Below are 26395 nucleotides of genomic sequence, written 5' to 3'. Positions count from 1 at the left end.
GCTTTTATATGGTCATGGAACTCCTCAATAACTTACAATATCCTTATATTTTACAAGAGGGGGTACTTTATTCACTATATATTTTACAATAGGGGGTACTTTTTTCACTATATAATACACAAGATCCATGAATACACTTTAAATGATATCCATACACAGTGCCAAGTAATGCTATTACTGTCACATGCCTAACTTAAACTTACGTGTTACAGTATAATAAATAAAGAACCCCCAGTTGTAAAATATGACCATGTTTGAAGACACCTCATCGCCTTTCGGCCTTTTGTTTTTATATGGTCATGGTCAGGAACTCCTTGGTGACTTATAATATTCTTATATGTTACAAAAGGGGGTACTTTATTCACTATATTGTACTAGTGCTAGGGCATATTTTCCTTTAAATGAACACTTGTGGGCTACTATATAATATCACATAATGTACAGTAATTGTATATCATGTATATACAGATGATGGAAGACATCCAGTCTGGTGCCCTCCTTCTGGTGCCCTATGCAGCTGCATATTTAAAAACTTCCAGCCCGGGTCACAGGGCCACTGCAGCCTATTGGTAGTACAGGTATGGGATCCGTCATCCGGAAACCCATTATCCAGAAAGCTCTGAATTACTGAAAGGCACTCTCCCATAGACTCCATTTTATTCAAGTAATCCCCATTTTTAAAAATTATATATATATATATTTATAATATATATAATATTTATATATATAATTAATCCTTATTGGAAGCAAAACCAGCCTATTTGGTTTATTTAATGTTTACATGATTTTCTAGTAGACTTAAGGTATGAAGATCCCTTATCCAGAAAACCCCAGGTCCCGCGCATCCTGGATAACAGGTCCCGTACCTGTAGAAAATTAAATTTCAGTTAATGTAAAAGTTCCTGGTACTGTTACCATATGACACCCCCATCACAAAATATTTGACATTGGAAGCTACTGGTTTGCATCAGCAATTGGAAGCATTTTATCTTGATTGCTGAGCTCCCATCACTATATTAGATATCCATACAGTAATAAGCTAATGGGATAGACTCGTTAAATCTGCATCCCAGCTTCCCAGGGAGTGTGAGATAGATTGATTTACTCATCTAAACACAGGGCTAATTGAGTGAGAAAAAAAAGAAATAGCTCATTTGGATTCCACTAATTATGTTTGGTGTCAGTACCTCCTCCATTGTTTACTCTCAGTTAATTAGTAACACAAAGTGACACTACTAAAACAATGACCAGTTGAGTAAGTACAGAGAGATAATCAGTTCGCTTAGCTGTGCCCTCTTGCCTGCTCATTCCTATGCATCTGTAACACAGCAGGGGGCATCGCTAAACTGTTGGTAGTGGAAATAAATGTAAAAAGAGTTGAAAGGCTAAGATTTTCTTGTTAAAGAAGGTCTAATTCAGGGATGTTATAGGGGCATCGTTGTCTATATAGGATGTAAAGGGCTTCTATTAATTCCTGTTTTCTATTTAAATTAAAGGGGTGGTTCACCTTTAAGTTTAAGTTAAGTATGTCATAGAAAAGCCAATTCTGAGCAACTTTTCAATTGGTCTTCATTATTTATTTATTTTTACAGTTTTTTTAATTATTTGCCTTCTTCTTCTGAATTTTTCCAGCTTTCAAATGGGGGTAACTGACCCCATCTAAAAAATGAATGCTCTGTAAGGCTACATATTCATTGTTATTGCTACTTTTTATTACTCATTTTTCTATTCAGGCCTCTCCTGTTAATTTTCCAGTCTCTTATTCAAATCAATGCCTGGTCGCTAGGGTAATTTGGACCCTAGCAACAGACAGCTGAAACTGCAAACTGGAGAGCTGCTGAATAAAAAGTGAAATAACTCAAAAAACACAAATAATAAAAAATGAAAACTAATTGCAAATTATCTCAGAACACCTCCTTTAACGAATCTGCCGTGTTCGAGGGACTATTGCAAAAACAGATTAAACTCCTGTTCCCTGGCAGCTCTATGTACAACAAACTAGTGAGAATGTCTAATGGTCTATAAATATATTATAAATAAATATATAGTATTCAAGTTATACTTTGATTTCATTAAAGGAGAAGTAAACCTTAAAAATACGTGACAAGAGTGCTAAAATTGATGAGAGTGCTATTCTAAGAACTTTTGCAATGTACATTGATTTTTTTTTCAATTTCAAGATGTTAAAGGATACATTTACTGTTAATATGAATTCACTTTGTTACAACGCCGTCACCTGCTGGTCATTTTCTGACTAGTCTGACCACCAAGTAGTCAAGGAAGTTGTCAGTAGAAAGAAAGAGGCTAGACACTATCAAAGCTCCTGCCTTTCTGGGGGCGGAGTCAAGCCATCAAGCGTGATGGACGCGTATTAGGGGAGCTCTAGGCAAGCGGGAGCAAAAACAAGCATCAGAGACTGGTGTTGATCCCTGCAAACAGAGCCATACCCAGCATCTACCAGAGAGAATATGGGGAAGTCGCGTAAGAAAGCTTCTCCGGTCAAGATGACTGCTTTTTACCCCAAGGCTGCCTTAAATCAGGGTTCGCGGACTCCGTCACAAGATGGCGGCGACTCCACAGGTAGCAGCCCAGCGCATCGCACGCGCTTCACAGGCAAGCTGCCGGCGCCCCTAGAAGATACAGCCGACTACTCACCACTCACTGTTGAGTCGTTGAAGGGGTTATTGGCGGCGTTGAGGATGGAAATCCAGGGAGATTTCAGATCGGCCCTTTCCTCGCTGCACACGGATATCCTCCAGGTGGGTGAACGCACTGATCACCTAGAGCAGAAAATGGCTGAGTTAGTCACTTCACATAACGAACTGATAGACGCAAATAGCGCACTAGAAGAAGACGTTCAAACTCTGACTGCTAAATTAGCTGATTTGGAAGACCGAAATAGACGCAATAATCTCAGGCTGCGGGGCATTCCGGAAACGGTCCCTGCGCAAGATCTAAGTGCGTATGTCTGTACTATGATGGGTGAGCTGTTACCAGATATGCCTCATGATCATCTAATGCTAGACAGAATTCACAGACTACCCCGAGCTCAAACTGCGCCACAAGGGGCCCCAAGGGACACTATCCTAAGGGTTCATTATTTCTACGTCAAGGAAAAACTACAACAGCGTTTCAGACAAAAGAAAGACTTTCCAGAAAAATACAGTCAGCTGCAATGCTTTGCTGACCTCTCTAGCTACACTCAGCGCAAGAGGAAAGAATTTCTCAACGTTACAGCAATGCTGAGAAGCAACAACATACCGTACCGCTGGCTCCACCCTGTGAAACTCATGGTCACTAAAGATGAGAACCAAGTCATTCTGAACACACCACTACATGCAGAGCAACTTCTGGAGAAATGGGGCCTGACTTCAGCGACATCAAACCAGGCGACTGATCCACCCCAAAAAAGACCTCGCATCCAGCCAGAGTGGGTGACACAGACAAGACAAAGCAGGAAGATCAACAAAGCCACAACCGAACCAGGAGAAGCAGACTTTGATGCCGGATAAGCAGCCTGGCTCTACACGATCACCAATCTGACAACCAGTCTTGACAAGGACTATGCATTTAAACAGCATCTATGATGCCTTAACAGTGTTTCCTTTTTTGCTCCCCCGAGCTAGGAACCCCCCTTAGAGTGGATACCATCCCACAACCCCCCCCCAGTTATTCTGCCCGACCATAGTGGTCCAGTCCCGTGCATCCTCATTTTCCTTCCAGGGTATACCGGGCAGTCCCCCCCTTTAGCCAATACCTTAGCAGTAGTTTTGTATATAAGTTTTAAACATATTGTTGATGTTAAACATATATGTTTTCTTTTTCTCTCTAGCTCTTCTTTCTTTCCTGCTTTCTCTCCCCTCTTTCCTACCCACCAGCAACCACCGGCAAGAAACCTATCTCCCATCATCTATCTCGCAGAGGGAAAAGTTGTCACCTGCTCCTACGAAGATGTCACAGTCACTGCCTCACATCTCCGAGACTCTGATTCTGAGTAAGTCCGTTCCAATCTATAATCGCACTTTTACACCAACATGGGGATCAAGATAATATCACAAAAAGTGAATGGGCTCAATAGGCCACAAAAACGCTCAAAGCTTGTGAATTGGAGCACAAAATTGAACGTAGACATACTTTTGTTACAAGAGACGCATTTTACTAGCCACAACCCAACAACACTTAACTCCAAGCATTTCCCCACGCAAATCTATGCCACAAACTCCATCAAAAAACATGGAGTAGCTATTTGGATCAACAAACGGCTCCCGCACTGCGTACTATCGCAACAAATTGACCCGTTAGGTCAATACCTTATTGTCTCCATACAGATACAAGACCGTTCCTACACCATTGTGAATGTATACAGTCCAAACAAGCGTCAGGCCAAATTCTACAACATGCTATTTAAAACAATAGATAAAGCAACCACTGGACCTCTCATCATTGGAGGCGATTTTAATGTTCCACTGAACTATGAGATAGACACGAGTACATCTAGGCCTGCCTCTAGTCCTCGGGGTATCGCTTACCAGGCCAAAATCCTGAAAAAACTCTTGGCACAACGAGCACTTTACGATGTATGGAGAACACAACATACCTTGGAAAGAGACTATACCTTCTTCTCTCATGCTCATGTTAAATACTCCCGGATAGACTATTTTTTGGTTGACAAAACCGTATTACAAGCTGTAACAAGCTCTGAGATCGGAATCAGCACCTGGGCCGATCATGCTCCGATAGTCATAGAACTCGATAACAATCAGTATTTGAGGTCCCGTCTACATTGGCGTCTCAATGACTCCCTACTACACAACAAACCAACCTTAGACCAATGTAAAATGGTTTTGCGTGAGTATTTCCTTATGAATGCCACTCCGGACATCTCCCAAGCTACCCTATGGTGTGCCCATAAAGCGGTCATCAGAGGGCATTTAATTAAAATTGCTGCTACCACTAAGCGTAACAACGAGGCCGCCATGAAACACCTTTCACAACAACTTTTCGAACTGGAGGCCTTGAACAAAAAATACCCGACCCACACTAGGACGAAATCCATACAAGAACTGAGATACCAAATACAATGCCTAGATAATAGAAAAGTAGAATGGCAACTCCGACGTCTGAACCTCAATAAGTACACCAAAGGCAACAAAGCCAGCAGGCTATTGGCCACCACACTTAAGCAAAGACAAATAGCCCACTCCATAGCTCAGGTAACATCAGCTAAAGGCCAACCCATTACTAACCCGAAGGCAATAGCTAACAGATTCGCAGAATATTACGCCTCCTTGTATAATTTGAAACATGATACAGCAACGCCACAGCCTACCATGGAGGCCATTCATAGTTTCCTTGCAGCAGCCGATATACCACAACTCTCATTTTCACAATTGCAAAAACTCAATGCAGATATTACGTTGGACGAGATAAAAGAGGCCATAAAAACAACTCCGCTAGGGAAAGCCCCAGGCCCCGATGGTCTCACCGCTGGCTATCAAAAACACTTCCAAGAAATATTACTTCCGCATCTTGTCACCCTATTTAACTGCGTCCTCCACGGAGGCTCCTTCCCTACTGAAATGCTAACGGCAACGATTACTACGATACCAAAGCCAGGGAAAAATGCAGAAGAATGTGCCAATTATAGACCCATTTCCCTACTAAATGCGGACCTCAAACTTTACGCTAAAGTAATCTCCTCCAGATTGATGTCAATTATACCCTCCTTATTACACTTAGACCAAACTGGTTTTTTGAAGGGAAGGCAGGGGCCAGATAATACTAGAAAGATGTTGGCATTAATAGAACTATCATCCAAAAGGAAAGAACCCACTATATTATTCAGTTTGGACGCCGAAAAGGCCTTCGACAGAGTTGACTGGGGATACCTTGATCAAACACTTCAATATTTTGGTCTACGTGGCCCTATTAAACATGCAATTTTGTCCCTGTATTCCAACCCCACCGCACAAGTCAACAGTATGGGATTCCTTTCCAGCCCCTTTAAGATATCAAATGGCACCAATAAGAAAGTCCTTTATCCAAAGATAGCTGTCCCAAGGCTTTTGTTTTCATAAAAAATATTGTTTTATTAAATTAGCATTAAAAATCAATTACAAACATCCCCACCAGGCCCACCTTACGCGTTTCGCACCCTCCGGCGCTTAGTCATAGGTGTATCAAATGGCACCAGACAAGGTTGCCCCCTGTCGCCCCTAATCTTCAACCTGACTTTGGAACCACTTGCCAGGACGATTCAGAAAGCGGTAGATGTTTCTGGTATACAGGTGGAAGGTATCACCCACAAGATGGCCATGTTTGCTGACGACATTATTCTTACCTTGACGAATCCGGAACTATCACTACCGGCAGCCACTAAGATTATACAAAACTTTAGTGCAATCTCCTACTACAAGCTTAATGACACAAAATCGCAGCTTCTTCCACTGGGAATGTCTCAAGTCGCTATAGCACACTTAAAGGCAAACCATACATTCCAATGGCAGTCGCATTCCATAACTTATCTGGGAATAGAATTAAGCAGCTCTATATCCAAGACCTACGACGCCAATTACCCCAAGATGCTGACTAAAGCACAAGAACTTTTGACGAAGTGGGCTCCACTATATACTTCCTGGCTTGGTAGGATAGCCACCGTCAAAATGATGCTCTTACCTAAATTTATATACCTCTTTCGGTCTCTACCCCTGATGGTCCCACGTCCTTATTTCCATAAAGCCCAGCGAATAATCCAGAACTACATATGGGCCAATCAAAGACCGAGAATTCAGCAAAAATACCTACAGAGAGCGACAGCTGCTGGGGGCTTTGGGGTCCCTAACTTAGAAGCTTACTACCAGGCAACGATTCTGGACCAAATCAGAGCGTGGAACCTTCCCACTGACGACTTACACTGGCTAAAGCTGGAACAAGCCTCTATCAAACCGATGCCGCTTAGAGGATTATTGTGGGTACACCCCCGAGCCCTTCCCATCCAACGCACTCTTACCAACCATACCCTACAGACGGCTGTACACATTTGGTCCAAAGTCAATGGTAAACGTTCCCTTATCCGGTTTCCAGCCCAGAAGGCGAGCCTAGAAATGCTAGAGGTGGCTATCCCTCATCTCAATTTATCGAGATGGCGTAACAGTGGTCTGACGACCATTGGTCAATTGTATGAAGACTCCTCTCTAAAACCCTTTGACACACTGACGAAAGAATTTAATATCCCGAGACAGGAGTTACAAGTACTTACAAATTCGGCATTTCTTGAACAGCACAGAGAACTTCATGGGATTCCAACCTACCAGCTACGAGAAACTCGCCTCACAGAATCCCCGTAGTAGAAATGGAATTACCACAATATACAAATTACTAACTGAAACACCTACAATTGAGAAACCGGTTCACATACGGAAATGGAAACAGGAGCTTAACATGGATCTGGACTTAGACCAATGGACTAAACTGGCTAATATGGCGTTTAAATATTCGAAATGCACTAATCATATCGAAAATGCGAGAAAATCGATGGTACAAAACTCCACACTTATTACACAAATACTACCCGGGTGCAACCAATGCATGCTGGAGAGAATGTAAAGGCATTGGAACTTTAACCCACATTTGGTGGTATTGCCCGCGGATCTCCACTTTATGGTCCCATACTGAAAACATTCTAAGACAAACAACTCACTTAAATTTGACATTGACTCTGCCATTAGCCTTGCTAAACCATAACCTGGATACCTTCCCTAAACCACTTCGACATCTTATATTCCACGTTCTAACAGCTGCCAGACTTTTAATACCAAAATACTGGAAGACAACTAAAGTCCCTCACAAGCAAGAATTGGTCTCACTTATAGACTCTAACCTTATGTATGAACAACTGTCGTTGGGACCACATCAACTAAATAGAAATTGCACGCATTCCAAACACCTGTGGGAGAAATGAAAAGCGAATTACTACTTACCTCTTAATCAGCAAATCACGCAGGACACTCCGGCCTCGAAAGGACTGTAGTTCCTCAGAAACTATACGATGGACAAAAGAGAGAAAGGAAATTATTTGTGCCTCCAACCATTAATACCCCCCTCTCCATCCCTCGCCTATATAGGTGATGCCTTACCTAGCTGGTTGCTCCATCCCTCCCACCCCTTCTTCTTCCCCGTCTACATTCTTTTTCTACTCTTTTCTGTGTCTCTCTATCATTCTTTCCTTTCCGTGGACATGGTTCTTCATATTGTTTTACAGACGATTCTGTCGCTGCTTAACTGCAAGAAATTCTATGATTCTATGTCTATTGGAATAACTTGTTAAACTCAATAAAAATCTTTCATATAAAAGAAAGAAAGAGGCTGCTCTGATGTTTTTCTGGTTAGGAAAAAGATTAAAAACATTTCTCAAAGCAGAAGAACATCAGAGCAGCCTTTTTCTTTCTCCTGACAACTTCCTTGACTACTTGGTGGTCAGAAAATGACCAGCAGGTGACAAACAAAATTTTGTCACAAAATTCATTTATACTCATTTATATTAACAGTTTATGTATCCTCCTATAATATCTTGTAATTAAACAAAAAATGAATGTACATTTCAAAAGTTCTTAGAACTTCAATTTTAAATTCACTTATTTTAAAGGTTTACTTATTTTTTAAATAAGAATTTCCTGTCCATTTTTGCGATTTGGAAATATTCATGTGTATTATTCAAACCTGTGTGCCACAACTGCAAGCAACTTTCACTTATTCCATAAATGAATGGGATTTGTCAGGAGAAGCAGGACCATTTGAGACTATTCTGATGCTGGAGGTGGTAGAGACTGGCTGCACCTTCTACCCCTGTTTCTAGTTTCGAGAATGTTTCTGTACTCCTTTGAATTTCTTCTTTAAAAATAAAAATGTGTACAGATACGGGACCCGTTATCTAGAAACCCATTATCCTGAAACCTCTGGAAAGGCCGTTTCCCATAGATTCCATTTTATCCAAATAATCCAAATTTTTAAAAATGATTTCCTTTTTCTCTGTAATAATGAAACAGTTGCTTGCAATTGATTCCAGCTAAGCTATAATTTATCCTTATTGGGGACAAAATAATTAAATAACTTTTAAATTACTTTTTTGTAGAACCTTGAACCCCCCAGTCCTAAGCAACCACCATTTTTTTTGCACCTTTCCTTACAATTAGTATTTCTGGTGCAGCTCTGTGCTTTTCCCATACATACAAGTATGGGAAAACCCATTTTCCAGAAAGCTCTGAATAACTGAAAGGCCATTTCTCTCTCCCATAGACTCCATTTTATCCAAATAATCCAAATTTTTAAAAATGATTTCCTTTTTCTCTGTTTTGTCAAATTGCTGTTTTATACAGTGTACTGCAATAGAGGGGTTTTCTCAGTAGGGACGACAGATTTCCCTTTAATAATTTCACATGTAGATAATTTACCTATCTGAGAACCATTTTATAATGCTTGATCATTAGTTTTTCATTGCATATCAGATTGGTTTATAGTTTGTCTGCACATCTTTGGTAATGAACATTTCATATCTACCTGCTTCCATCACAGAATCATTAAACTTACCCATCTGCCCCTGGAGGTTGTAGAGAACAGTGAGCCTTTGCAGGTGGTGCGGTATGATACAGGAGGACATTATCATGCTCATATGGACAGCGGACCAGTGTTCCCAGAGACTGCGTGCACCCATACAAAGCTCACAGCCAATGAAACGGCCCCTTTTGAAACCTCCTGTCGGTAAGTTAAGATCCCAAACCCCCAAGATTTGCTTTTTCATATAGAGTTAGCCAGAAATAAATGCCACTCACTTTTAAGATTCCAGTGGCCTTTTATAGCATCCACTGCAGGACCAATAAATGTAAATGTGATTAGGGATGCACCGAATCCACTATTCTGGATTCAGCCGAACCCCCAAATCCTTCGCAAAATATTCGGCTAAATAACAAACCGAATCTGAATTCTAATTGCATTTGCAAATTAGGGGTGGGAAGGGGAAAAAATATTTACTTCCTTGCTTTGTGACAAAAAATCACACAATTTCCTTCCCTGCCCCTAATTTGCATATGCAAATTAGGATTCGGATTTGGTTCGGCCAGGCAGTATAATTCGGCCTAATCCGAATCTTGCTGAAAAAGGCCGAATCCTGGCCAAATCCCGAACTGAATCCAGGATTTGGTGCATCCCTAAATATGATATACCAAGAATACAGGGGCTTAAAAGACCAGTAACATACATTATTTTAAAAAATTGTTTCTTTTTAATGAAAAAAAAACACCTTCGTGCGGCGCTCAGTTTCTCCTCCCTGGCGATCTCCTACAGAAGGCAGGGAGAAGAAATCAAGCACCATACAATAGATCGTCGCCCTGTCGCCGTTGGGGTTTTTTTTGTAAAAAACTAATATTTTTTATGTTACTGGTCCTTTAACTACAGAGGACGCAGACCCTGCGGCTGCAGGAGGGGCCATGACGTATAGGGGCCCCATGAGGTCCTAATTGATATACTGGTAAAACTGGTCAACCTGGGAGCCTGCAAACTAATCTGCTGTGGGGCCCAGTAATATCTAGTTATGCCACTACCAGAATCAGGCCTGGATTTGTAAAAAAGGCCACCAAGGCCCAGGCCTAGGGCAGCAGGATTTTAAGGGGCGACATGCTGCCAAACCACACCCACATTGGTTCAGAAACACTGGGGATGCGCACAAGATAAAATCGTTTTTTATATTTCCCGTGTGCCAATCCCCATTGCTCTGATGAAAATTTAAAAAATAAAGGGGGGGAACAGGGGCCATGAATGTCAGCGGGCCTAGGGGTGCCCACTATGTAAATCTGGCCCTAGCCATAATATATACCAAATATGCTGACATTATACATTTGCTTCTTTCTTTTGCAGCTACGTGACTGTTCTGTTTTACTTGAATAATGTTACGGGGGGAGGTGAGACCACTTTTCCAGTAGCAGATAACAGAACATATGAGGAAATGGTGAGTTATACAGTTCAGTTTCAGTAAAGGTGGCCATAGACGCACAGATAATATCACACAAAACAAATTTTCATAGATATTTGGTGCGTGTATGCAGGGGCGATTCTGGCTATAATGCCGCCTGAGGCGGCCTTCTTTCGCCGCCCCCACCCCTCCCCACGGCACTAACCTTTATAGCGCCGGAGAGGGCAGGGGCGGTCCACGACGCTTAGTGCAGAGAGCGCAATAGCGCTCTCTGCACTAGAAGAGCCGAATTTCCGGTTTGAAAACCGGAAATTCGGCTCTTAGTTACCAGGAGCGGCATTTTTGCCGCCCCTGGCAACCGGGGGGGCGCTGCCGCCTGAGGCGAGTGTCTCAACTCGCCTCATTGGTGGAGCGCCCCTGCGTGTATGGGGGGAAAAGTACCGACTGATGGCACCCACACATCGGTCATTGTTAGTGCTGAATTGTCAGATACAGGTAGAATTCTATTGTTTCTATATGTATATCTGACGATTCAGCTCTACACGTGTGTATTGAAACGAACGATCCAAGAAAGAGTGTAATTCTGGGATGGCAGTGGATGTGATTTACTTAGACTTTGCTGAAGCATTTGATACAGTGTCACACAAAAGGTTACTGGTTAAATTAAGGAATGTTGGTCTGGAACATAGTATTTGTACCTGGATAGAGAACTGGCTAAAAGACTACAAAGAGTGGTGGTAAATGGAACATTTTCTAATTGGACCAGTGTTGTTAGTGGAGTACCGCAGGGCTCTGTACTAGGTCCCTTGCTTTTCAACTTGTTTATTAATGACCTGGAGTTGGACATTGAAAGTACTGTTTCTATTTTTGTAAATCCGGCCCTGTTAGTTCTCTAACAACTCTTACTTCTGAACCCCTGGGCATGTATGAAATCTTAGGGGTCAGTTTCGACAGACCATTCTGTGATCCAGTCAGATGGCAAATGATCTGTCCAGACTGCAAATTGTATCTGCCGATGCACCTTGTAGGAGAGTACTTAGCGCATTCACAGATGAGAAAGTGAATCTTTGCTGCCTACAGATCTCATCACTTATATAGAACAACAGTATTTAGGCATCTCTCTATGATCAGTCATACAGTTTCTATCCATTTGGCCGGAGATCCGATCAGTCAGATACTTGTGTAATACCAATGTAAGTCCTCCTGAACTCAATCCTGCATTACATCTTGTAACTGAGGGACCCTGACTTATTTGCAATTCATATTCTATGAGGCACCACTAAAGGGACACGTGATGTTGGGAGGGGTGCTGTAATCAAAGTGGAGCTGGCCATGCCTTCCATTAATACAAGGAATTGGTAAGCACAGCAGTATACTACTTCTCCATTGTCACAATGTTACTAATCAAGCTAATATAACAAATATAATTAACAAAAATCCATATTTATCCCTATTGGTGCAAAACAAACACTGAGCTTTTAGTTTCATAATATTATCATGGTATGTTAACCTTCCCATCAATATCAAATTATTCCATTTACTTCCAAACCTATGTTTGCCTGTAGGGTACAAATGTTTCTCCCATCACTCTGAATCCATTCAGGGAAATTAAAGTTACTATTAAAATTAAAGTCACTAAAAAAGATCATGATGGCATTTTATTGCCCATCACATGGGCAGGAAATATTACAAAATATTCCAGTTGCCCAGAGTTGACACAGGGTTAATGTGATACAGTGGTGAATCTGCTATTGCAACTGTATACTGTGGATGGAATGATTTGTTCATCTCTCACATGTAACAATATTACACTTTCATTGAATGTGGATCCCACAGCTTGAGTGGTAGAAGCAAGACTGGGTGCGAGTTGTAAGTACCACTATGTTCTTCTTTTTCAGTCCTTGATACAAAATGACGTTGATCTCAGAGATACAAGGAAGCATTGCGATAAGGGGAACCTGAGAATAAAGCCACGGCAGGGAACTGCGGTCTTCTGGTACAATTATTTGTCCGATGGCAAAGGTAAGGTCCTGTGCAGGGCCGCCATCAGAAATCACAGGGCCCCATACAACAAAATTTACTGGGCCCGCTGGGCTGCTCCCACCCCATGGTAAGCACCACCCACAGGTCCGCGCCCCCCACCCTACAGTAAAAAAAAAAAGCATTGGTGGCTAGGGTCCCCAAAATTGTTGGTCAGGGTCCCCCACACATTAATAAAAAAACATTTATGGTCAAGGCCCCCCATTAAAAATGCTGGTGGCTAGGACCCCACACAGTAAAAAAAAAAAGTTGGTGGCCAGGGCCCCCCACATGTTATAAAAATATTGGTAGGGAGACGGGAAGGGAAAGGAGGAGCACAGGTGGCTGTATCTTCTTCCAGTGACAGTCCCTTACAATTATAACTCCCAGTAAATCTGCATGGCGATTGGATGATATGAAGGGGTATTTCAAACCTCAGTTATCCAATCCATGAGCAGCTCAACCGAGACTTAAACTTCTGTGGACAGAAGATGCCTCCACCTGCCCTCCCATCTGATATCGGCAGCTCTCTGAAAGCAGGAGGGCCCGGCTAATCAAGCAAGTTCAGCACGGCTGGGCCCTCCTTACCCTCCGAGCCCGGTACAACACTCCACCCTGTCCCCCCTGATGGCGGCCCTGGTCCTGTGGCATATTGACCTTTATAGATCTGCAGTTAAAGTCGAGCCTTAGAATCTGAACTAGGATGCAAATGGATGTAGTGAAGTAGCCTCTCTTGAGACATACATTGCAGTTTGTTGTATTTGCCTAATTAGAGGACAACCTAGAGGACAACCTAAGTAAGGCTTTATGTACAATAGTTTGTGTTCCTGGATTTGTGCTTGTCTATAAGTAAAGTTATTCACACAAAGTGAGCTATGACCTTATAGAGGTAATTTCTTACCATGAGGAGTGTTAGACCACTAAGGGATGCAAGAGCTCACCTTTTAGTGCTCATCTAACAAGCACTTGTACCCCATGGAAAGCTGCACTCTGCTCCTTGCTCCAAAAAAACATTGTGAGGAGCAGAGCGTAGAGGCAAGATGCACACAGGAGCCCTGTCCTTACCTACAGTACATGCCTCCCTCCACCCACCCCTCCTGGCTAGAGTGTTGCCTGCATTAGGCAGAACTCTATTTAAGGGGCTAGTCCAATGCCCTTGCACTCTGAAGTAAAGTGCCAAAAGCTTTTAGCCTTTTATTCAACTTTTGTACACTGAGTTCTGCAACGTAAATGACTCCTTATGTGTTGCTGTCTGTTGAAGACAGAAATTCTAGTTGTAAAAATTTTACATTATTTGTTTCAAGAGAACATGGCACCACATTATCCCAATCTCACTGTTTTATTGAGTGAGTATAAAAAGTACTGTGTGTTAATTTGCCTCCATGTGCACCCACACACCTAATGAATTGCAGTCTGGAAATTACAGGATTTATAATCCCCTGCTGGAAGTGCTAGACCACCCCTTGGTGCTTTGTTGCTGGGCACTTGCAGGGTATTTACTTCAGTCTCTGCTTTGCACCTTATGAGGAACCCAAAACTGGCGTGGGTTGGGGGCAGGATAGGGGACACTTATGTGCCAGTCAAAATTACATGGCTGCTGAATGCACACAGTGTTGTATTTATCAGAGAGGTGAAGGCAAAGACGTTCTCCCATGGGTGCTAAGATTGTGGCAGAGTAAATATGCAAAAAACATGCAGTTTGTCCTGACAATTCTACAAATCTACCTTTGTTAAAGGAACGGTAACACCAAAAAATGAAAGTGTTATAGTGTTAAAAAAGCAATGACAATATAACTATTGTAAAGTTTCTGAAGCAATAACACCAGTTTTACCAGTACAGGGAAACACTACTGTATTCTTTTAATACACTTTCATATTTTGGGCACCATGTGCTGCACCATATTTTGTGGGACCCCCATTATTATGCTGCAGTATGGAGAAAATGGAAAAAAGCAAATAACAGAACCTAGTGCAATATTGTTAATATTCAGTGCAATCACCATATCACCTAGCACCTTGCAGAAATCACTATAGCACTTTAAAACACACACAAAAAATCTGTGCATAGACTTTCTATGGTTCAAGACACACACAGATTAGTGTTGTAACACCTTGGTGATTGCACTGAATATTAAAAATATTGCACTAGGTTCTGTTATTTGTTTTTCTCCATAACCTGTGGCGCTGATCTTTAATTGTATCTTGATTTGATGATCCAGTGAAGGAACTGTGAAAAAGATCGGCAAAGGAAAAATTCTGAGGGTTTACTTTTCCTTTAAATCTTGCGAATATTTGTTTTTTTGCAATTTTAACTCTGTTATAAGTATCGAGAAAATGCTGCATTGCTGGTAGATATTGTCATTTTCATGCATAAGGAGCTCTAATTATATTAAAGGGATACTGTCATGGGAAAACATTTTTTTTCAAAATGCGTCAGTTAATAGTGCTGCTCCGGCAGAATTCTGCACTGAAATCCATTTCTCAAAAGAGCAAACAGATTTTTTTATATTCAATTTTGAAATCTGACATGGGGCTAGACATATTGTCAATTTCCCAGCTGCCCCAAGTCATGTGACTTGTGCTCTGATAAACTTCAATCACTTTTTACTGCTGTACTGCAAGTTAGAGTGATATTGCCCCCTCCCTTTTTCCCCCAGCAGCCAAACAAAAGAATAATGGGAAGGTAATCAGATAGCAGCTCCCTAACACAAGATAACAGCTGCCTGGTAGATCTAAGAACAGCAATCAATACTAAAATCCAGGTTCCACTGCGACACATTCAGTTACATTGAGAAGGAAAAACAGCTGCCTGCCAGAAAGAATTTCTCTCCTAAAGTGCAGGCACAAGTCACATGACCAGGGGCACCTGGGAAATTGACAAAATGTCTAGCCCCATGTCAGATTTCAAAATTGAATATAAAAAAATCTGTTTGCTCTTTTAAGAAATGGATTTCAGTGCAGAATTCTGCTGGAGTAGCACTATTAATTGATTCATTTTGAAAAAAACATGTTTTAATATCTACCATAAAGAAAGACATGACTGCTCCTGTGTTGGCAGAAAGCAAGTAGAGGCAGTCACATACATACAAGAAAATAACCCTGGGCACATTTAAGTGCTCTGCATAACCCCAACTATTTTCCTCACTCGTTAGCATAGCGTTAATCATGTATTATATTACTTTTGCTACTTATTTTTTTCTCAGGTTGGGTCGGGGACATTGACGAGTTTGCTCTGCACGGAGGCTGCTTAGTCACAGCAGGAACCAAATGGATCGCAAACAACTGGATTAATGTGGATCCCAACAAACAGCGCCAACTTTGGTTCCAGCAGGAGATGGGCCGATATGCCAAAGAGGACAGTGAAATACAAAGAGAGTGGGCAGTAGATCAGCCTTACAAGGACATGCACGTTGATCTATAAATCTGGAGAGTAACCTGGTATTGTGTACATATCGGTCCTCTGCCCAGACAGTTTTTGGAGACATTTTTCTTGCACACCTATAAGTTCTGGGCATTTGCTGATGCATTAAGAAAAACCCCACTCGGGCCGTTTGTACATACACGCTGAAGAAATATGCAAGTGCAATAGCTTTGTGCCTACACTCCAGGGGGCATGTGAGAAAGAGACCATCTTAACTAAGTTAAGAACCGAGGGCATTTAAATACAGACTAAATGCCAACAACAACTGTCAGACCCCATGGGTCCAGATGTCCTGGGGCACTTTATTTCTAAGCGCAGAATAACACAGGGAGATTTTGTTGCTACATCAATGAACTGCAAAGACATTTCTCCTGGGAACAGTGACAGTCAGGCCCGGACTGGCAATCTGTGGGTTCTGGCAAATGCCAGAGGGGCTGCTATAAGGTCCAATAGAAAGTCAGTATTTAGTGGGCTGGAGGGGGCTAGATGGGCCTCTGTGTGGGCTGATTGGGCCTCTGTGTACCTGAAATGCCAGGGCCTATTTTAATTCTCAGTCCGGACCTGGAGACAGTCTTAGGGAGTTATTTACTATACTCCGAATACAAAAAAATCGGACTAAAAAAATCACAAATTTTTTCGGAATTTATTAAACCCTGAGATTGGAAAAGTCAGAATCTGAAAATGCGGCATCTCAGACCTGTCAAGGCTGCATACAAGTCAATGGGGGAAGTCCCAATGATTTTTTGATGTGCGCTGGGTTTATGTGCAATACCCCGACGTTTTCGGGTGAAAATTCTGAAAAAAATCATGAAAATCGGATGAAAAATCCTGATAAAAATTGTAAAAAACTGATTTTTTTCCCGCAAAGCAAATTTTCGGGAAAATGTAATAACAAATAATCATACAAAACCCGAGCGGATTTGAGCGGAGTTTGTAGCAGAAAATATTGAGATAAATTCAGACTTTGATAAATAACCCCCTTAGAGACTTAAAGCAATATATCATTATACATATAAGCAAACATATTATCTTGGCTTATGCCTCAGGCAGAACTTTGCCAAAGTAAAATGCCAATAAAACTGCGACCCCTGCTGGCTAAGAAATATATAGAGCGTTTATTTTAATTTATAAGGGATACCAAAGCCCTGCAAATCATACACTGCTTTCTTACTCTATAACTGGTCATTATCATTCGTAGCAGCAAAATACTCCTGTGTTACAGTAAAGAAGTGTGAATATCAGCGCCGGCGTCAGGCTGGATATCTTACAAAGCGAATAGAGAATTGATAATAGAGGGTGCGAGCAATATCGATACTCTAACTGGGGTCATTTCAGCTCTCCGTCTGTAATTAAGGGGAAAAAATGTCTTTTTATCCTACAAAGATGAATCTGAGTACAACGTATGCAGATCTGAAGTGAGAATGCTGCATTCATACTAAGGATGCACTGAATCCACTATTTTGGATTCGACCGAACCCCCGAATCCTTTGCGAAAGATTCGGCCAAATACCGAACCGAATCCGAATCCTAATTTGCATATGCTAATTAGGGGTGCTAAGGGGAAAACATTTTATGCTTCCTTGTTGTGTAACAAAAAGTCATGCGATTTCCCTCCCTGCCCCTAATTTGCATATGCAAATTCGGATTCGGTTCGGCTGGGCAGAAGGATTCAGCCGAATCCTGCTGAATAAGGCCGAATCCTGGCCGAATACCGAACCGAATCCTGGATTCAGTGCATCCCTAATTCATACATCAGAATCTTGGAGAATATGGTTTTGCCTCATTATGTATCGCTACTCATGTACTTTATAGCTTTATTATTGGTTCTTTTGTTTTTTTTTACAGTGATTTTCGGTTCATGCACTTGCCATGTTGTGTCGCAGTGCTTGTTACAGAGACAACAAGGAGGCAGTTGCTGTTAGTGTTATAATGAGGGCTCAGGCACAGAAGACATTTGTCCTGGGGCCCCCCAACATCACAGGGGTCCCTTGGGGGACAATGCACAAAGGACCTACTGGAAATAATGTAATAACAAGGCCAGAGTTTTCTCCGGTTCTAGCAAACCATAGTAACAGTTCTGGTAAAACATAGTAATGAGTAAGTAGCATTAAATGATTTACGTAGTCTACTGGTCTATGCTATTATACTGTTAGTAAACTAGAGATAGGAGCAAGTATGTTGCCCTTTCTCGATAGTAAACCAGCTCCTGATATGTGCACCCTGTAGTCCAACACTGAGCCAATAAACCCTGTTTGTAAAGGCATCTGAATTTAAAAGAACAGTAACACCAATAAATGAAAGTGTTTTAAATAAATTATAATATAACGTACTGTTGCCCTGCACTGGTAAAACTGGTGTGTTTGCTTCAGAAACACTACTATAGTTTATATAAACAAGCTGCTGTGTAGCCATGGGGGCAGGCATTCAAGCATAGGATATATAGTAGATAACAGATACGTTCTGAAGAATCCCATTGTATACTACTGTGTTTATCTGTTATCTGTTGTGTATCCTGTGCCGTTTCTGTGTTTTCAGCTTTGAATGGCTGCCCCCATGGCTACACAGCAGTTTGTTTATATAAACTATAGTAGTACTTATCTGTTATCTACTGTGTATCCTGTGCTTGAATGGCTGCCCCCATGGCTACACAGCAGCTTGTTTATATAAACTATAGTAGTACTATCTGTTATCTACTGTGTATCCTGTGCTTGAATGGCTGCCCCCATGGCTAAACAGCAGCTTGTTTATATAAACTATAGTAGTACTTATCTGTTATCTACTGTGTATCCTGTGCTTCAATGGCTGCCCCCATGGCTACACAGCAGCTTGTTTATATAAACTATAGTAGTACTTATCTGTTATCTACTGTGTATCCTGTGCTTGAATGGCTGCCCCCATGGCTACACAGCAGCTTGTTTATATAAACTATAGTAGTACTTATCTGTTATCTACTGTGTATCCTGTGCTTGAATGGCTGCCCCCATGGCTACACAGCAGCTTGTTTATATAAACTATAGTAGTACTTATCTGTTATCTACTGTGTATCCTGTGCTTGAATGGCTGCCCCATGGCTACACAGCAGCTTGTTTATATAAACTATAGTAGTACTTATCTGTTATCTACTGTGTATCCTGTGCTTGAATGGCTGCCCCCATGGCTACACAGGAGCTTGTTTATATAAACTATAGTAGTACTTATCTGTTATCTACTGTGTATCCTGTGCTTCAATGGCTGCCCCCATGGCTACACAGCAGCTTGTTTATATAAACTATAGTAGTACTTATCTGTTATCTACTGTGTATCCTGTGCTTGAATGGTTGCCCCCATGGCTACACAGCAGCTTGTTTATATAAACTATAGTAGTACTTATCTGTTATCTACTGTGTATCCTGTGCTTGAATGGCTGCCCCCATGGCTACACAGCAGCTTGTTTATATAAACTATAGTAGTACTTATCTGTTATCTACTGTGTATCCTGTGCTTGAATGGCTGCCCCCATGGCTACACAGCAGCTTGTTTATATAAACTATAGTAGTACTTATCTGTTATCTACTGTGTATCCTGTGCTTGAATGGCTGACCCCATGGCTACACAGCAGCTTGATTATATAAACTATAGTAGTACTTATCTGTTATCTACTGTGTATCCTGTGCTTGAATGGCTGCCCCCATGGCTACACAGCAGCTTGTTTATATAAACTATAGTAGTACTTATCTGTTATCTACTGTGTATCCTGTGCTTGAATGGCTGCCCCCATGGCTACACAGCAGCTTGTTTATATAAACTATAGTAGTACTTATCTGTTATCTACTGTGTATCCTGTGCTTGAATGGCTGCCCCCATGGCTACACAGCAGCTTGTTTATTTATATAAACTGTAGTAGAGTTTCTGAAGCAAACACACCAGTTTTACCAGTGCAGGGCAACACTGCATTATATTTGTATTACTTTAAAACACTTTTATTTTTGTTACTGTTCCTTTAAAAATATCATTACTAGTTACAATAGAGCGATACTTTTTACTAGGGATGCAGCGAATCCACTATTTTGGATTCGGCCGAACCCCCGAATCCTTCACGAAAGATTCGGTCGAATACCGAACCGAATCCTAATTTACATATGCAAATTAGGGGTGGGAAGGGGAATACATTTTTTACTTTCTTGTAAAAAATACGATTTCCCTCCCCGTCCCTAATTTGCATATGCAAAGTATTCAGCCAAATCCGAATCCTGCTAAAAAAGACTGAATCTTGACTGAAACCTGAACCGAATCCTGGATTCTGTGCATCCCTACTTTTTACCATATTCATATCGGTGGTGTGTTCTAGAGACATGGGGCTTTTATCTGACTTTATTTAGTCCAGCGCAGTCACAATGCAGCTTCCACTATTTATTTGTATCTTAAGTGACTGTTGTTTATACAACATCATTCACCGCATAAGCCTCAAAACTCACAAGCTCTACGTTCATATTCATTATTTGTATGGGCGACAAATGGAAAAGTGCGACATCTGCTGGATGAGGGCAGCATTGCAGTGGATTTGTCATCAGTATTTGATGGATTTTAGTGGCGTTGGGGGTTTCTACAGTTACAGGGTAGCAATGCGGTGCCCTTTGTACTCGGGACATTTTGTTAACCAATAATTGCCCTGTGAATAAGCCCTAGATGTCAGGACTTGGTGGGTCTGTGATTAAACGAAAGAAATTGTTTTAGGAATTGCCTCAAAATGTATGTAGCATTGTGCTGAGGTGTTACTGCATAGGGAAAAACTCGGCTCAGCAGGGCCAGTTTATTATTCCATCGTCACTGAGCAGTCGTAAGTATTTTGGGATACTGAAAGTAAAAAAACACATTTACTTTTTATGTTGTTCTGTCAGTAATCATACTTCCCAACTGTTCCGTTTTTAGAGGGACAGTCCCTCTTTTGACAGCTTAACCCGCAGTCCCTCGTTTGTACTGGTCCCGTTTTTCTCTGCACTGAACAGCCAGAAAAAGAAACAACTTTTCTAACTTAATTGGCTTTTGGCAGAGAGCCCAGAACAGCCACAGCAGAAAATAAGATACTTTGGTTACAATTTTGAGATAAGCAAATAAGTAATTGTAACAATATAAGATAACGGGTCCCTCGGGAAAAGTTAGACTCACGACTTAAAGGGCAATTCACCTTCATTAGCAAAACTGTAATAACTGAAAAAAAAACACAGACATATATTCAAACTTTCACTATGTCCGCCAACTTTTTTGTCCCTCTTTTTATTTCCAAAATGTTGGGAGGTATGCAGTATTATTATATATCTATAGAAAGTTACATTTTTACCATGGCACCAAGGAGCTCACTTATCAAAGTGCATATCTTACCAAAGAAATTTCATAGCTCCGTAATAGAGTAAATTCGATTTCCAGCCATTAATTAATAGGCCCCTAGAAATCCTACACTAGCAGCGTGTCAGACTGGGTCTCCCAGGGCCAATCAAAGGACTTGACGTTGACTCTCAAACAATTAGATGCAGACAGCTCTAAATGTAATGCTGTCATTATTATATAGACCTAAACTGGACATAAGAAAGGTCCCTTGGCTGGGGCTCACTATGGCTGGGGTCCACCAGCAAAACCCAAGCCAGTCCGACTCTTCAAAAGCAAATACAGGTATTGGACCTATTATCCACAATACTCAGGACCTAAGGTTTTCCAGATAACGGATCTTTTCAAAATTTGGATCTTCATACCTTCAGTCTACTAGAAAATCATGTAAACATTAAATAAATAAAATAGGCTGGATTTGCTTCCAATAAGGATTAATTATATCTTAATTTGGATCAAGTACCTGTACAAGGCACTGTTTTATTATTACAGAGAAAAAGGAAATCATTTTTTAAAATTTGGATTATTTGGATGAAATGGAGTTCATGGGAGACGGCCTTTCTGTAATTCGGAGCTTTCTGGATAACGGGTTTCAAAATGGATTCCATGCCTGTATACTTTTAACCAGCCAACCAAAATCAAATGTGTAGGCTTCACGCCATCCTTTATGATTTCATTTACATTAGTCCTGGAAAGAACTTGAGTTTATTTTAATCATTGTGGAATAATTGTTCTTAGTATCAGCCTTTTATGGAGAGCATATCTTATATTCAAATTTATGCAAATCTTTTTTTAAAAATGTTTTTTTTTAAGTGCAATATGCAATAACAATCTATTGTTGTAACCAATGTAACAAATAATAGGGGTCGGGTATAAAGTGCAGGATTTTTACTATTATGTTGATATTTTATGCCTGTTTTGGCACATTAAAATGCAGGAATACAGAAAATTTGTGGATTTTGATGGACAGGATTTACTTTAAGTGACTTGTAACGGCAACATATAATGGCAACACGATGGAGTATAGTTTCATTTGTTCTTTTCTTCTTCCTGATAGAGACGAGGTGGAAAGTGGAGGCTCAGGAAGTGAGTTGTGCATCACATTGTACAGTCAGTTTTCTCTAGTAGGGAACACAAGGCTATAAATGAATGGATATTACCCAGGTCTGGACTGAGACTCAAAGTTTAAAGTAGACAGAGGAAGTGTCAGTCCGTTCCTGGGATTACTTGCTGCCGTTGGTGTTAGGGTCAGGCAGGAGGTCCAGTATGATGGGTAGATCTGGGAAAGCAATGGCTTCATACATATAATCCATGCTGAATGATCACTAGTCTTATCACTGTACTGCTACATGTTATTCATCATTTACTTTCTAGCTTTCTTTTATTAGTTTTCTGGCCATAGAAAGAGCTTTGAAGGCTTACTGAAGTTGGGGGGAAGAGTGCAAAAAAATAACGGTGCAACGGCCATCATTTTTTCCACTTGGCACCCAGCGCTGCCTGTTGCAACACGCAGACACTGCAGGAGCCATTGCCCCAGGTGCAGCAGGTAAGTGCATGGTAAGTGCATTTTGCACTACTTTGTGCTTTTGATCCTGGGTAATGGCAAATGGGGCCTCCTGTGAGCAAATAGTCTAAACATACACAGTTTCTTTAGGGTTCTTACAGATGAGCAAGTGTTCTACCTCAAGGGAACACACGTCTTAAAGGAAAACTATACCCCCAAAATGAACACTTAAGCAACAGATAGTTCATATCATATTAAGTGGCATATTAAAGAATCTTACCAAACTGGAATATATATTTAAGTAAATATTTCCCTTTTACATCTCTTGCCTTGAGCCACCATTTTGTGATGGTCTGTGTACTGCCTCAGAGATCACCTGACCAGAAATACTTCAACTCTAACTGTAACAGGAAGAAGTGTTGAAGCAAAAGACACAACTCTGTCTGTTAATTGGCTCATGTGACCTAACAAGTATGGTTTGTTGGTATGGTTGTGAGTACAGTGAATCCTACGATCCCAGGGGGCGGCCCTTATTTTTTAAAATGGCAATTTTCTATTTATGATTACCCAATGGCACATACTACTAGAAAAGTATATTATTATGAAAATGGTTTATTTACATGAAACAAGGTTTTACATATGAGCTGTTTTATGCAATATCTTTTTATAGAGACCTACATTGTTTGGGGGGTATAGTTTTCCTTTAATGCAACCCATTCTTTACTATGTATTTGTACTCATGTAGGCGGAACACCCGTGTTTAGTGGTTCCCATTGGCTCAGTACAAATACTTATTAGTTTGTTCCCTAGTGGTGCAATGCATGAAAGAGCCTTTATATGAGAGAAGGCTGCTCTATAAGAGTCTTTAGGAAATGACTGAATATTCATGTGTGTCTGTGGCCCTTCAGCTATTCAGCCCTTGGCGTAATGAGCTCCATATTTAAGTCCAATTCACAGCCAATACTTCCAAAGAGATTCCTGTAGCCTTCTGTTGGGCCCATGAGCCGCACTGTTATTGTCAGCCATGCTTATTGCAAATCCCTTTTGTGCTTTTTTTTTCTTAATATTGTGTTATTTATATATTTATTTCTATTTATTTTCTGAAATGCCTGTTTTAATTAAATCAAGAATGCGAATCAATATTTGCACAACTCAGCACCCTGAAACCACTGAATTCATGTGAGTTTGTTATTTGCACATGGTCGATTGTATTTCATTGGATTAGACTTTAAAATAAACAGTTACACTCAGCACCCAATCCTCTTTATTTCATTCTTAAGCCCCATGTACTTCTCATGCAAGAATCCTGCATCATTTATACAAGGCAAATGTTCTAGGCTAGGAGGGATAGAAAGTTTGGGCAGAGCCGTAGGCTAGGAGGGATAGAGGGTTTGGGCAGAGCTGTAGTGTATGAGGGATAGTTGGTTTGGGCAGAGCTGTAGGCTAGGAGGGATAGAGGGGTTGGGCAGAGCTATAGTGTATGAGGCATAGAGTGTTTGGGCAGAACTGTAGTCTTATGTGGGACTGAGGGTTTGAGCAGAGCTGTAGTCTAGGAGGGATAGAGGGTTTGGGCAGAGTTGTGGGCTAGGAGGGATAGAGGGCATTGTCAGAGTTGTAGACTAGGAGAGATAGAGGGTTTGGGTAGAAAGTGTAGGCTAGGATGGATAGAGGGTTTGGGCACAACTGTAATCTCTGAGGGATAGAGGGTTTGGCAGAGCTGTAGGCTAGAAGAGATAGAGGGGTTGTGCAGAATTGTAGTCTATGAGGGATAGAACATTTGGGCAGAGCTGTAGCCTAGGAAGGGTAGAGGGTTTGGAAAGAACCAAAGTCTAGAAGAAATAGAGGGTTTGGGCAGAACTGTAAGTTAGGGGGGTCTACCAGGTTTCACCTTTGTGCTTCATGTGTATCTATAAAATATATCTCAACTATAAGTAGAAACACATCTGTTTAAACTTAGCCACACACATTACCTATTTTATACAGCTGAACTGTGAAAGCCAGTGTAAGGGACCTGAGAAGAGTTACTCTGGCTTATTGCGCAATAACTGATCTCCTAAATCAGTGCAACACAATGGAAACCTTGATACACCGAGCCCAAGGAAAGTGAATAACGCTGCACTCATTCGATTGGGTTACTAAGGATCTGCCCAAACAGCATGGGATATAAGCAAAATCCCCATCCACACTGGCAATCTGTGGATTCTGGCACGTCTAGACAGTAGGGATGCACCGAATCCACTATTTTGGATTTGGCCGAACCCCCGAATCCTTTGTGAAAGAGTTGGCCGAACTCCGAACCAAATTTGCATATGCAAATTAGGGGTGGGAAGGGAAAAACATTTTTAACTTCCTTGTTTTCAGACAAAAAGTCATGAGATTTCCCTCCCCACCCTAATTTGCATATGCAAATTAGGATTCTGATTTGGTTCGGCCGGGCAGAAGGATTCGGTGCATCCCTACTAGACAGTCACTTTTTTAATGGCCTGTGAGCACTGAATGGGCCTCTGTGTACTCGCCATGCCTAGAGTTGCCACTGGCTGGTATTTTACAGGCCTGGCCAGTAAAAATGATGGTTGATCCCAATGTTATTAATAGGGAAATAAGATAAATATATAGGTAGGCCGGGATTTTTTTCCATAAAAGGTGGCAACCCTACTGTCAGTGCACCACAGGAACCTGTCTATAATATGTGAATGACTGATGGAACCAGAAAGCCCAAATAAAATATTTTTGTGTGTCTTTTCCAGAGGAAATTAAAGGGGATGCAAACCAAAAACTAAAACGTTGCTTGACAAAATAACATATATTTCTAAGTAACTTTCCAATGAATGTTTTACTAATCTCCAGCAGTTGGGCAGGTATGTGGCAGCAGGTATGTGGCAATTGCAATTACAGCACTTTCATAACTGAGGCATCACGTGTCATCCAGACTCCAGAAAGAACTTCAGCTATTTGGTTTTAGAAATGAATCAAGTGCGTGCCACAAATAACACACGTCCTATATTTTGAGGCTGACCACTTGTTTCCATACACAAACACTCCGCAAAAAAGTTCACCAAAAAATGGCGAAATAAATGAACTATTCTGCCAGTTTCACAGATGGCGCCTCCGGCTTCCGCATTGCCGC

At 41.2% G+C, this 26395-nt stretch overlaps 1 protein-coding gene across 1 annotated transcript in view; it reads left to right on the top strand.

Moving 5' to 3' along the window:
- Nucleotides 1-16868, top strand: part of p4htm.S (prolyl 4-hydroxylase, transmembrane (endoplasmic reticulum) S homeolog) — a 36787-nt gene extending 19919 nt beyond the window's left edge. The window contains exons 6-9 of the mRNA XM_018261408.2: nt 9571-9756; nt 10909-10999; nt 12862-12985; nt 16186-16868. Coding sequence (XP_018116897.1) covers nt 9571-9756; nt 10909-10999; nt 12862-12985; nt 16186-16403 — 619 coding nt within the window. The 3' untranslated portion in view covers nt 16404-16868. The remainder of the gene's footprint in view (nt 1-9570; nt 9757-10908; nt 11000-12861; nt 12986-16185) is intronic.
- The last annotated feature ends 9527 nt before the right edge of the window (nt 16869-26395 follow it).

Source organism: Xenopus laevis, chromosome 4S (genome assembly GCF_017654675.1).
Source record: "Xenopus laevis strain J_2021 chromosome 4S, Xenopus_laevis_v10.1, whole genome shotgun sequence".
NCBI classification, from domain to species: Eukaryota; Metazoa; Chordata; class Amphibia; order Anura; family Pipidae; genus Xenopus; species Xenopus laevis.
The sequence above is the reverse complement of the archived record's forward strand: the minus strand, read 5'-3'. Positions and strand labels throughout refer to the sequence as shown.